Below are 14210 nucleotides of genomic sequence, written 5' to 3'. Positions count from 1 at the left end.
ACCTACCTAGTTTATAAAACAAAGTATTGGGCACATCACAGTTCAAGTTCACATGTTCAGGCAGACCTGTCCAAAGAAATAATTTTATAATAATTAGAACTTTATATTTTAATTGTATTTCATTAAAAGATGCAATGTAGTGAAATAGATTTATATGACTACTTGTTGAGGGTAGAGATATAGTTAAGTTTGCACCAAAGTGCTAAGTATAAAAAAAATGCTGAAACTGCTTGAAGCTAGGATTATGAAAAAAAAATTTTAAATCATTTTGTTTGTATAAACTGACCTTCATATGGCTCTGATGCTGAGTTTCTAGCATCACTTGATTCATTTATGTTGTTAATCAATGCAAGAGGTGGATAATGTACATCATCACTATTATCTTGACTATTGTCAGAGTTACCCCTTTCATAGCCAAACATTGAATTTTGAAAACATAAGGCAGTGTTATTGTCTTTACTGGTTTTTGCTGCAGGTTTAGGAGCAATGGGTGGTGATGGCTTTGTTGATGTCTGTATGGCTGTGCCAAGTTGATTCTCCAAAGTCAAAGTCTCCATGTTAGTATTGTTGCCATAAACAACTGCTTCAATGTCATCCTTATGAGAGTCTGATAAATAAAAAGTTGAACCATTTAAAGCTAACAAACATAAAAAATCACAAAAACAGCCAACAATTTAGATATGTGTTTTATTGTAATTCATAGACACACTATGAAGTGAATACAGTCTCTTCTTTCTTTTAGATAAAACAAGAAAATTATTTTAAAAATAAAATTTTTATCTAATGAACATTTTTCAAGGAAAATTAGTCTTGTAATTGAAATACACAACTTTATATGCACTATAAACTGCTATTAAGTTTCTATTTTGTTTCTAATCACAAAATGAATACAATTTCATAGACAAAAATCAGTTCATCTTTCTTTCTTAGCGATCATGGGGCACCATCTCATTTTTTCTCTAGTTCAACTCAAACTTCTCTAGTTCAACTCAAACTTCTCTAGTTCAACTCAAACTTCTCTAGTTCAACTCAAACTTTTCTAGTTCAACTCAAACTTCTCTAGTTCATTAAGCAACTAGATAAACTTTGTTGATGTTCATGTAATGGTTTCCCTGACATTGTGTGGAAGGCTTCAATTATTTACCTTTGTTAGAGTCTGTATAAAATTGAGGGCTGAGCACATCATAACCTTCATTATGGATTCGAGGCAAGCCTACAGTGAGTATAAAGGAGAAAGTGTGTTAGCTTAATGAAGCACTATTTCAAGTAAATAGTTCTAGAATTTGGTAAAAATTAAATACAATCAATTAGCCAACATCTTAAATTACTTTTGATTTATTTAGTAGTGTGCTCACCAGCATCAGGATTTTCAAGTTCATAAGTATCCATTGGCTCAGAGAATGGATCACTTCTTAGTGTCAAGATGTTTGGCTCCTCAGTGTAGTGTAGTCCTGTAATACCAACATCAGAATCCAACTTTTCTTTTTTTTCGTGTTTCAAAGGTTTTGGTGGAGGTCGCCCTAATTTGTTTTCTTCATCTTCTGTTGTAAACTGAACTGGACCTTAAAGTTCAAGAAATAGAAGTTTTTAGTCTTTTAAATGACTGTAAATACTAAATAATGTTTTTTACAATACTCCAAGTTGTATCTAAGCTACATTAAAACTTTGATTCGAATCATTCTTTAGTAATTCTAGAAGGAGTCGGCTCAGTCAGCTCTGGAGTGATTACAAAGATCACAAAATCTAAATAACCTTGTGAGTGATTTTTGTTTTTTTTTTGTAAAGAGTCAGACAGCAAATTGTCAAAAATATTTTTAATGCAGCAACTGTGAATTTTTTAGTAACTTACTTAGTCAAATATTCTTAAATATTACTAATCTTTAAACCTATGGGGAACATGATTTTTAAACATGACATGGGGAACATGAATGTAATGCTGAAAAACTTCTGATATATTATTCTCCTCTTGACACCAGATTTAACCAGACTAGGGCAATGGATAATTGAGTTGAATCCTTAAATCATCAGTTACATTTTTTTTTCTTTCACCCCAAACAGAGCATTTAGTTGTGACTTTTAAAAGGTTCATATCATGCTATAACTAGTGCTGCCAGTTGTAAATATCTTTGAAAGTTTGGGCAGTTATCTAACCTTGTTTTATCACAAAATTTCATTAGAAAATCTTTAAAAAATGTAGAGAATCTACTCCAGCAATAATGTAAAAAAGACAAGGTATAATGTATGAAAATAAAACCTCAACATTTTCTCCAAATTTAAGATAGGAGGTACAAGTAAAAATGTAACAATAAGCATAAGAAAATTATATATTCTAACTTTGAACCTAACACACACACACACAGGACTAATTTCACATTTAGATGTAAACAAGTACCATACTGGTTGAAAATTATGGTTGAAAATTATGTTGTTAAATGATTGTTAACACAATTACTATGACATCTGCACTTTTAAAGAGATTCTTAGCTACAATAGCTTTAAATAAATCTATAACCAGCTATTGTTTCAGTGAAAATAAAATGTTTTAAATAACACAAATCCAACAATAAATAAATGACAAAGGGGATAATACAGAGACAATTCTTGAATGGTTTGAAATGACTCACTTGGTGGCTTGGATTCTGGAATTCTAACATCTTCCAATTTATCTGGAACCAGAAAATAGAAAACATTGTCTATGTCCCTGGGCAGCGTGGTATTATTTGGCACATCTATGTAATTAGCTGGCCTCTTTTTGTCTCTAGTAATTACTTCATGTGCTGTGAACAATTTTTTTGTAGTCATCAAAAATAGTTCTTATGAAATGTGGAATTATGCTTAATGAAACATTCAGTATAACTGGAGACAGGAATTGTTCAACAAAACTGTTGTGAAATATACAGATGCAATGTGACTAATTTATGCATAGCCAACTCAAGACTCTAAATGAAAAACGGTGTATTAAACAGACCTGAGTCATGATAAGCTTTGTTCTGTAAGTTATTGACATTAGCTCTGATGGCATCAAGATCTTCATACTGTGGCTCTTCAACATGTTCACCTAAAGACATCCAGTAATGGCAGTAATTAAACATGTGTTTGTAAACTTCAGACATTGACTAGTAGGAATATACTTTGGATTTTATCTATGATGCTCTATTACAGATAAGAGGCAGCCAAGAGATAACCTTAATTAATGATATAGGTGGTGTGGTGGCTGAGTGGTAAAGCGCTTGGCTTCCAAATAGGAGGATCCAAGGTTCAAATCCTGGTGTAGACTGGGATTTTTAGTTTCAGGATCTTTAGGGCACCTCAGAGTTAACCCAGCCTGACATTATTTTGGTAAAGGTAAAGGTAACTGGTCATTATGCTGGCTACATGACACCCTTGTTAACCATGGGTTACAGAAACAGATGACCTTTATATTATCTGCTCTACAGATAGCATGGTCTGAGAGGGGAGCCTTACTTTACTTAAAGGATATAGGTCAGACATGCTATTAAAGTAAAGTAGTGTTACCCTTCAAAGCAGAGACAAAAAAACAAAACAAATCAGAACCCTTAGTGATTCCTATTAGAAGACTAATGAGTTATTGATATTATATCTCACAAAAAAAATGGATGTTGACTACAAAAGGCACATTTTTGACAAATTTAATATGTTACAAAAAAACAACAACATAAAAATTTCTTTTCAAACTGAAGGCTTAAAGAGATTCCTTTGAAATGAAGGCTTGAAACTATTAATTAAATTATGAAACAATTATTTAATGTTTCAAACTCAATTTCTATAACTTAGGCAATTAATAAATTGAATTACCTGGCGGCAGAGTTGGAAATTGAAGAGATTGGAAGTCTTTGTACTGATTGCTATGAGCTCTCTCAACCAATGATGGTCTCACTTGAGGCTTGACATAACTAGAGCAAACCAAAATATACACATCAAATTACTGCTATTCTTTCATTGAAGGAAATACAAAGTTGGTTTTAATTAATGTCCACACTGGCAAACCTAAAACAAAATAAATAAAAAACATAATGTCTGTTACCCATCTTCCATATCAGCATAATGCCCTTCTTCAGGTTCTTCAGGTTTTGGAAGAACAGTGAACACTTGGGAGCATGAAGGCTTGAGAGGGTTAAATTGTATATCATCTGTGGGGGTGGTTGGTACGGCCTTAATAAACAGAGATTACATTGTTACATTTTCTTCAATGCTAGGAAATCAATAAGTTATAAACAAAACAGAATCATTTTGAATGATTAAAAAAAACTTGTAAGTACAAAATATAGTAAATAAAAAAAACTTACCACAATATTTCCATTGCCTACATTGGAGTTGGCAGCACTTACTTCAACGTACATGGAATTGTTGAAGGATTGAGTTTTTTTAAGTGACTTAATGGCCTGTTTTCTAATTTAGAACAAGCAAAATATTAAAAAAGTATTTTTAAAAAATACAATAAATTTTTTTTTCATTACTCTATCAAACTAAATAACCAATTATCAATAATTAATTAACTAATTGGTTAATTTTTTAAAATGGATTCTTGTTTTATTTGGTGCAATAAATAATTGTGTAAAGTCTCAAACTGAGCTAAGAATGGGTGTAGGAGATATAATGTTTACAATTATCTAAGAAGACAAAACCCCACATATGTAGCCATATTTGTTAATAATGAAGGATCAATTTCCTTTGTAGTATCAAACAAAATAGTTAATTAAAAGTAATTCTAATTGGTTAATTTTTTAAATTGAGTAATGTTTTTTATGTACAATGAATAATTTTGTAAAATTCAACTTGATCCGAGAATGAGTTTGGGAGAAATAATGTGTTAAAAACTTGATACAGACAGACAGACAAAAAAAGAGAGCTTAGTTCCCTTTCATATTTTTTGGTTTAGAAATAAATATTTACATTTACCTCTTACGTCTCCAAACAAAAACAACTACCAGCAGAATAATTAGGAAAACAAAAGCCAGCACACATATCAGGATGATGATCCAACTAGCAAAACTGCTGCTGTTACTCTACAGACAGTTTTAATAATATAGAGGTTTTGAAATCATGTTGAACAATATGAAAATAATGAAAATATGTGAATCTTATTGTACAGTTACTAAATCTCTGACAATTGCTATAGAGACTGGATAATTACAAAAAAAAAAAAAGCTTTATTTTAAATGCTACACAAAATAATGTTACAAATAATTCAAATGCTACAAAACATAATATTATAATTGATGCCAATACTAGACAATATAATGTTCCACTTTCTTCAAATATTACAAAATGTAATGTTCCACTTTCTTCAAATATTACAAAATGTAATGTTCCACTTTCTTCAAATACTACACAATGTAATGTTAAACTTACTTCAACATGAGTTGGGTTTTCCTTTTCCACCAATGCATTAGCTATTGTTGTTTGCACTGTTGCATTAGGATGCAATGGAGCAAAAGTCAAGTTGCTTTCATTTGTCCCACTGCTCCATTTGACTGTCCCATTAGTAAATACAGGAGTCTTCAAAGTTGTGCTTTCGTTGGATTCTGTATTAAGAGACCAAAGCATGTCATGTTTTTTCAACTGAGTCTTTGCCAATCATCAGTTTAAGTATTAGGCCTATGAGGCTGTGAACATTATTCTGATTAACTGCTTAACTCTATTTAAGCATAGACTTACTTCCAACAAAAACTTCACAGTGGCTACCATTGTAAGGATAAGTGCAGTTACACCAGTACTTGCTGAAATTTTGACTGAAAAAATAGAATCAAATTAGAAAAAAATAGATAACACATGCACAGGACCAGATTTAAGGATGAGCAGAAACTTTTGATTTGTTTTTCTAACATTTTTTTTTGCATTATTACGGCTGGTGATTAAGAAGTGTAAGCTTGTAGCATGCTTGAAATAAGTAAATACAGCTCCGGATTCATGACAGTGCATCTACCATGGGAATTATCCTCCACAAACTCAAAAGTATACACTTTTAAATTAAAATATGCTTATTAAATATTTTTTTAAAAGGAAAGTGAGATTTAATTTACAAACTCCATTTCTTTCTTCTAAAATATAGCATGCTTTTAGATATAACTATTTTTTTTTTAGAAATGAATCTTTATTCAAGCTTTCAAAAAAGTGTAGGGGCCTCCACCTACCTCAATCTGGGCCTCCACATACCTCAATCTGGCCCTCCACCTACCTCAATCTGGCCCTCCACCTACCTCAATCTGGCCCTCCACCTACCTCAATCTGGCCCTCCACCTACGTCAATCTGGCCCTCCACCTACCTCAATCTGGCCCTCCACCTACCTCAATCTGGGCCTCCACCTACCTCAATCTGGCCCTCCACCTACCTCAATCTGGGCCTCCACCTACCTCAATCTGGCCCTCCACCTACCTCAATCTGGCCCTCCACCTACCTCAATCTGGCCCTCCACCTAACTCAATCTGGCCCTCCACCTACCTCAATCTGGGCCTCCACCAACCTCAATCTGGCCCTCCACCTACCTCAATCTGGGCCTCCACCTACCTCAATCTGGCCCTCCACCTACCTCAATCTGGGCCTCCACCTACCTCAATCTGGCCCTCCACCTACCTCAATCTGGGCCTCCACCAACCTCAATCTGGGCCTCCACCTACCTCAATCTGGCCCTCCACCTACCTCAATCTGGCCCTCCACCTACCTCAATCTGGCCCTCCACCTACCTCAATCTGGGCCTCCACCTACCTCAATCTGGCCCTCCACCTACCTCAATCTGGGCCTCCACCTACCTCAATCTGGGCCTCCACCTACCTCAATCTGGCCCTCCACCTACCTCAATCTGGCCCTCCACCTACCTCAATCTGGGCCTCCACCTACCTCAATCTGGCCCTCCACCTACCTCAATCTGGGCCTCCACCTACCTCAATCTGGGCCTCAACATACCTCAATCTGGCCCTCCACCTACCTCAATCTGGGCCTGCACACGAGCACATTCTAGAAATCATCTGAGTTATCAAACCACATTCATTGAATTTATGACATTTCAAAAGCTAATAAGAAGAGTAAACAAGTTATATGAAATATTTTGCATACCTGCTAGAACACAGACCCCCATTTTGGCATGGGAAAACTGAGCAAGGATCCTGTCTATTTTCACAGTTAGTTCCCTTAAAGAAAAGACTACAGGTACAATTGTATGATGCAAGAGATGTTGACCTACAGGTTCCATTATTTAAGCATGGACTGGAATCACATGCTGTCTTAAAAATTGTGCAGTTTTTACCTGAAGTGTAATCAGAACATGTTGAACAGATTATTTGAATGAAAAAATTTGGTCATATTTCATGAATGGCTGGCTGGTCTTATGGTATGCACTCTGGACTTTCCTCATGATGGTCCCAGGTTTGAACCATTCCTGCTGCTATAAAATAATATTCTTCAATTAGGAAGGAATCATGTAAAACAAAATGTTGACATAGTATAAGGTATGATCTTCTTATATCTTCTTATATTTTCGTACTTCTTCTTATATCTTCTTATATCTTCTTATCTTATAGAATATACAGACGTTACTTCAAAAAAAAAAAAGATTATTACATCCTACGTGTCATGCATCTAGTCATGCATGTTAACCAATAACTTAAATTCTGCCAAGTCACTGGTTTTCCTGGCTGGCTCAGGCAACCCATTCCATGCTCTAATAGCATTAAGGAAGAAGGAGTATTTGTACAAATTTGTCCTAGCACATGGAATGAGGAATGTGCCTTTATCTTTGTGTCCTGGCTAAAACTACACACAACAATTGAGAATATTTAAATTTGAACTTTATTAAAACCACAACAGTTTTCTTTCCATTTTATTTTAAAGTCAAAATGCAACTGAGCATCAACAGATAGTAACTAGTTAAAACAAAACACTACATTTTACATTTGTTATTTGCCAACTCATTAACAATGAAGACAATTCAACACATTTTTTCTTATTTACCAGAGTAAGCAGCAGGGCATTGGCAAGTATAATCTCCATTTAAGTTGACACATGTTCCATTATTTTGACACACACCACTGGTGCATTCATTAATGTCCTGCTCACAATTTGGACCATTCCAACCTAGCCAATTCAAAAGAAAGAACAATTTAGTTAAAATTGTATATATAATAAAGCCCATTTGAAGAGTTCATGTTTCAATCACTTACCAGTACTTTTATGACCAGAGCGATATTCCCCTCACACGCACACACACACACACCCTGCCCTTTTAAAAACTTTTACAAAAGAAAAAAAAAAGAGATTTTATTAATTGATAAGATAACAACCAAACATTATAAATTTATATTGTGCTCTCTCTCTCTCTCTCTCTCTCTCTCTCTCTATATATATATATATATATATATATATATATATATATATATATATATATATATATATATATATTGATATTGAATATACATATACAGTGGTGTAGCTTAGGTGGGGGAGGGGGGTCAAAATCTCGAGGGGGCCCACTAGTGAATGTCCTAACAATTTTTTTACAATAAATAATTATATATATGCCCCTGCCATGTAATCTTGCTAAAATATACTAGACAGCATTGATCTAGATGATGTTATAGATGCATTTGCTGCACAGAAAGCACAACGTGAGGCAATATGAATTGTGATTTGTCACTTGTGCATTATCTCGCCAATAAACAATTGTATAATTCATTAAGAGAGACTTATTGATTAATTTTTGTTAATATTACTTATACACTGTACCAATTCCAATTGGAATTTAGACATGTATCTATTATACTTTTATTAAGTACATTATCTCATTTCTATGCCGATGATTGCGTCCTGCTAGCTCACAATGAACAAGACCTCCAGAACGCGGTAAACGAATTTGCATACGCTGCCGCCTCTTTCGGTCTATCTATAAACCTCGGGAAAACAGAAGTCATGTTCCAGAAGTCACCCAATGAAACATACTCAGCGCCAAGGATCACAGTAAACGGACAGCCCCTTAACGTGGTAGACCACTTCACATATCTAGGTAGTATAGTGTCTAATGACGCCTCACTTTCAAGAGAAGTTGATAACCGTCTGGCCAGGGCTAGTAGCGCTTTTGGACGCCTTCAGGCGAGAGTTTGGAAGAACAAATCACTCCGCCTGCCTACAAAAACCAATGTCTACCAGGCGGTAGTTCTCTCAACCCTTCTATATGGCTCTGAGACATGGACACTATATAAAAAACAACTAAGACTTCTTGAGCGCTTTCACCAAAGATGCTTGCACTCCATCATGGACATACGGTGGCAGGACCACACTACAAACAGCGATGTCCTTGCGAACGCCGGTATGGACAGTATAGAGGGACTTCTTATGGTCCGATAGCTACGCTGGGCAGGGCTTGTATCCCGTATGGGAGACGAACGTATGCCAAAGGCAGTCTTTTTTGGTAAGCTAATAGGTGGTCAACGTAACAGAGGCGCCTTACGGAAACGTTTCAAAGACCAGCTTAGGCGACAACTTCCTTGGCTGACATAGAAGAGAGCACCTGGCTGCATGTGGCGTCAGAACGAGACAGCTGGAGGTCACTCACAAAGGCCGCGGGATACACATTTAAGACCAAAAGAAAATCTGCTGCCGAGGACAAACGCAGATGACGAAAAGAAAATCTAAATCGACCACCTAAGGACAATGGTTATGCTTACCCTGATGTGGCAAAATATGTAGTTCACAGCTGGGGCTGGCAGCCACAGGAAATACTGTATTCCTCACTAATCTTCGGACTCGAAGACAAGCCTTATTATTATCTCATTTCATGATGTCGAAAGTCAAAATGCAGGGGACTGTGAAAATGTCAAGCCCCCTCAAATCACTAGCTACACACACACACACACACACACACACACACACACACACACACAGAGGGCTGGATTTAAGTAAGTGGAGTACTTTTTGGAGAGCTTGAATACAAATGCACTTCTTAATAACAATACTTCTATCTATGCATTGCATATTTTACAAGAAAGAATTAGAGTATTAGTAAATCTAAACTCATTTTTCTTCTTTTTTAAAAATAAATTCAATATGCATATTTTAGTTTTAAAAAATGTATACATTTGAGTTTGAGGAGAGTAAGGCCCTAGGTTGACACAGCATGGATTATGATAGAGTCTATCGAAAATATGAATAGTTAAACATAATAGAATAATTTCAATATAGATCATAGTGCCTATTTATTTATATTCCAAAAAAATGCACCTCAAAAAATATGCAAGCATACTTCCAAAGTTGTCAGATTTACACACACACACACACACACCCAAAAGACTTTCACAAAGTATGCAATGTTACTCCATCATTTGCTTGTGTCCATACATTGGCAATAGAGCTGCAAGACGTTTGTTTGTTAAGTTGTTGTCGGTACTTGTCTTGTTGTGGGTACTTGTCTTGTTGTGGGTACTTGTCTTGTTGTGGGTACTTGTCTTGTTGTGGGTACTTGTCTTGTTGTGGATACTTGTCTTGTTGTGGGTACTTGTCTTGCTTGCAGTTTGACTTTGTTCTTCAGCATTGTTTCTAAGAATTCTGTTCTCAGTATACTCATGTTCTCATTGTACTCCTGTTCTTTTTGTACTTCTGTTCTCATTGCACTTCTGTTCTCATTGTACTTCTGTTCTCATTGTACTTCTGTTCTCATTGTACTTCTGTTCTCATTATACTTCTGTTCTCATTGTACTTCTGTTTTTACTCCTGTTCTTATTGTACTAATGTTCTCATTGTACTTCTGTTCTCATTGTACTGCTGTTCTTATTGTACTCCTGTTCTCATTGTACTTCTGTTCTTATTGTACTCCTGTTCTCATTTTACTTCTGTTCTTATTGTACTCTTTTCTCATTGTACTTCTGTTCTTATTTTACTTCTGTTCTTATTGTACTCTTTTCTCATTGTACTTCTGTTCTCATTGTACTCCTGTTCTCATTTTACTTCTGTTCTTATTGTACTCCTGTTCTCATTGTGCTTCTGTTCTTATTGTACTTCTGTTCTCATTGTACTTCAGTTCTTATTGTACTTCTGTTCTTGTTGTACTCCTGTTCTCATTGTACTTCTGTTCTCATTGTACTCCTGTTCTCATTTTACTTCTGTTCTTATTGTACTTCTGTTCTTGTTGTACTTCTGTTCTTGTTGTACTCCTGTTCTCATTGTACTTCTGTTCTCATTGTACTCCTGTTCTCATTGTACTTCTGTTCTCATTGTACACCTGTTCTCATTGTACTTCTGTTCTTATTGTACTCCTGTTCTCATTGTACTTCTGTTCTTGTTGTACTTCTGTTCTTATTGTACTTCTGTTCTTGTTGTACTCCTGTTCTCATTGTACTTCTGTTCTCATTGTACCCCTGTTCTCATTGTACTTCTGTTCTCATTGTACTTCTGTTCTTATTGTACTTATGTTCTTGTACTTCAGTTCTTATTGTACTTCTGTTCTTGTTGTACTCCTGTTCTCAATGTACTTCTGTTCTCATTGTACCCCTGTTCTCATTGTACTTCTGTTCTCATTGTACTTCTGTTCTTATTGTACTTCTGTTCTTGTTGTACTTCTGATCTTGTTGTACTTCTGTTCTTATTGTACTCCTGTTCTCATTGTACTTCTGTTCTTGTTGTACTTCTGTTCTTATTGTACTCCTGTTCTCATTGTACTCCTGCTCTTGTTGTACTTCTGTTTTTATTGTACTCCTGTTCTCATTGTACTCCTGTTCTTGTTGTACTCCTGTTCTTATTGTACTTCTGTTCTTGTTGTACTCCTGTTCTCATTGTACTCCTGTTCTCATTGTACTTCTGTTCTTGTTGTACTCCTGTTCTTATTGTACTTCTGTTCTTGTTGTACTCCTGTTCTTATTGTACTTCTGTTCTTGTTGTACTCCTGTTCTCATTGTACTTCTGTTCTTATTGTACTCCTGTTCTCATTGTACTCCTGTTCTCATTGTACTCCTGTTCTTGTTGTACTCCTGTTCTCATTGTACTCCTGTTCTCATTGTACTTCTGTTCTTATTGTACTCCTGTTCTCATTGTACTCCTGTTCTTATTGTACCCCTGTTCTCATTGTACTTCTGTTCTTATTGTACTCCTGTTCTCATTGTACTTCTGTTCTTATTGTACTCCTGTTCTCATTGTACTTCTGTTCTTATTGTACTCCTGTTCTCTATTTCTTTACATAAGTGACCTACACTAAATAATAATGTAAAGATCTGACTTAACCAAAAGCTATTAAAAAAAAGCATAAAAATAAAGATAAACTTTGGAAAGAGAAGAGCTTACCCTTCATGCAGATCTTTTTTCCTGTACTCGGGGCGCAAGTGTAGTGACCTGTGGTCGTGTTTTGAGCCACGCAGGTCACTGAACAAGTTGATGAATAACTGTCTGCATCACAGTAGATGCGAATATCAAATGTGAATCTGTAAAATAATGAAACCAAGTTCTACATACAATTATGTATGTCTGGATTTCGGTTGTGTGTTATATCTTAAAGAAGAAGCCAAGAAGAAGACCTTTAGATGAGCACCTACATGCGCAAACCAAATCATTTCTGGTTGAAATCTTGATAGAGAGTAAGAAGTAGCTCTTCATAGGACAGTTTGCAAAGGACTGCAGACAACTGGTATTGGCATGATAATGTTCCAATTGGTTTTGCTAATTTTGACCAAACATCACTATTTTAGCTGTAGACGCCAGGCCTTAGACTTTAGAGGAACTAGATAGTAAATTAAGGAGGAGTGCAGTAGTTTTAACGCGATTTTCTTTTTATAGTCACATACAAATCTGACAAAACTGATGTCTGCCGGTAAGCAAGGTCAAGGCTCATTCAGTCAATTCCTGATTGTCCCCGCCATATTCCTACAACATATATATACCACTGCTCAACATGACCGACACAATGAGTGCGGTAGAAGATACCAAATACCAGATTGTCATGCTCTGTTAGAATACATTTATTGGACAACATACAGACTCACTAGGATACTTGGCCCTTGCAGTTTCCAACTCTTGAAGACTAATAAACGACGAGTGAATGTGCGTTTACGTATTTAATGCAATCAGTTATATAGACATTGTCACATTAATATACAATGAGGATGAAATGCGATTCGGTACGATCATTAGACCAGACTCACATTGGACCATATCTTCATAGCGATCAGTTCATTGAATACTTATGAATTACTTGTGTAATAATTATAACAACACAGATAGGCACCAAACAATACAATCACTTCAGAAACACTTTTGTTTTATCTACTTGTCTGTTCTATATGAAGCCAGGGTAGGACTAAGGTTGTTGGCAGTTTCTAGTTTCTGACCGCCTATGAGTTTGTGTGAAACATCAACTCTTTTTGTAATTATTTTTTTTGTATCCTTGCTACTTACCTATAGTCACCAGAATTCGTTTCTTTAGAACTCCAGACGGCAACAGCTTTAGATGGGTAGATTGGTTCAGTGAGAATAGTAGCCCAAGTAGCCAAATGGTCATCTCCGAAAACATCATCGTCTCTGATTCTAATTACCAACATGATGGAGGATTCCTAAATAAAAACGAGGTAATTACACGATTGTCATTACTGTAAGGCTCTATTCAATTTTTTTTCTATCTAAACCATGTCAGGGGGAGGTATGGCGAGAATGAATGTTAGTTTGATATGATTGTTATATCCCCTTGTTATGAATGCCAAGTGTTGCACGTGTTGTGAACTGAGTGATTAAGTCTTCGTTGAATGTGCGAGAGAATGTGTTAGTCAGTAAGGTCTTGCTCCCGGTCCAGGAAGGTTGGATAGTCGCTTCCTGGACTGGTGTTTGTTTAGTAATATTTATTGTGCATTATTTGAGCTATATTGGATATTAAAATATCATTGTTATATTCTTGGATATCTAGAGTTGGAGTTGATGTGTATCTAGTGGTAACTGTTCTTATTTGAGTAACTAAGCAAGTATTAAGTAATTGTAATTGAGTATTGAAGAATTTAAGAATCAAGTAATATTCGTTCGTATAAGTGAAACCCCTAGAGAGCCAAGTTAAGAAACACAAGAAAAAGAGCCAAGCATATATATATAATTGAACCCTGACAAACAAAATGAATCAATGACCACTAATTGTCTAGCTAATTGGTGTATTTTTTTTTATTGATGTCAACCAAAATTACCGATAAGATGACAAAATAGATACAATGTCTTAAATAATTCTAATAATGAT

General features: G+C 35.4%; 1 protein-coding gene across 3 annotated transcripts in view; it reads right to left on the bottom strand.

Moving 5' to 3' along the window:
* The window catches only part of LOC106054038 (uncharacterized), a 38167-nt gene that overhangs the window by 2517 nt on the left and 21440 nt on the right, over nucleotides 1-14210 (bottom strand). For 2 of the 3 annotated variants that reach the window (XM_013209742.2, XM_013209745.2), the window contains 16 exons: nucleotides 13391-13545; nucleotides 12284-12420; nucleotides 7970-8092; nucleotides 7076-7265; nucleotides 5680-5753; nucleotides 5374-5546; nucleotides 4921-5027; nucleotides 4308-4410; nucleotides 4046-4173; nucleotides 3817-3914; nucleotides 2969-3058; nucleotides 2625-2777; nucleotides 1356-1562; nucleotides 1145-1213; nucleotides 287-607; nucleotides 7-66 (listed from right to left, as the gene is read on the bottom strand). In XM_013209742.2, the coding sequence (XP_013065196.2) occupies nucleotides 7-66; nucleotides 287-607; nucleotides 1145-1213; nucleotides 1356-1562; nucleotides 2625-2777; nucleotides 2969-3058; nucleotides 3817-3914; nucleotides 4046-4173; nucleotides 4308-4410; nucleotides 4921-5027; nucleotides 5374-5546; nucleotides 5680-5753; nucleotides 7076-7265; nucleotides 7970-8092; nucleotides 12284-12420; nucleotides 13391-13545 (2188 nt within the window). The remainder of the gene's footprint in view (nucleotides 1-6; nucleotides 67-286; nucleotides 608-1144; nucleotides 1214-1355; nucleotides 1563-2624; nucleotides 2778-2968; nucleotides 3059-3816; nucleotides 3915-4045; nucleotides 4174-4307; nucleotides 4411-4920; nucleotides 5028-5373; nucleotides 5547-5679; nucleotides 5754-7075; nucleotides 7266-7969; nucleotides 8093-12283; nucleotides 12421-13390; nucleotides 13546-14210) is intronic. The other variant, XM_013209744.2, reaches the window with a different exon arrangement.

The sequence above is a fragment of the Biomphalaria glabrata genome, chromosome 4, assembly GCF_947242115.1.
Source record: "Biomphalaria glabrata chromosome 4, xgBioGlab47.1, whole genome shotgun sequence".
In the NCBI taxonomy this organism is placed as follows: domain Eukaryota; kingdom Metazoa; phylum Mollusca; class Gastropoda; family Planorbidae; genus Biomphalaria; species Biomphalaria glabrata.
Note: the sequence above shows the minus strand (reverse complement) of the source record. Positions and strands in the feature narration are given on the sequence as shown.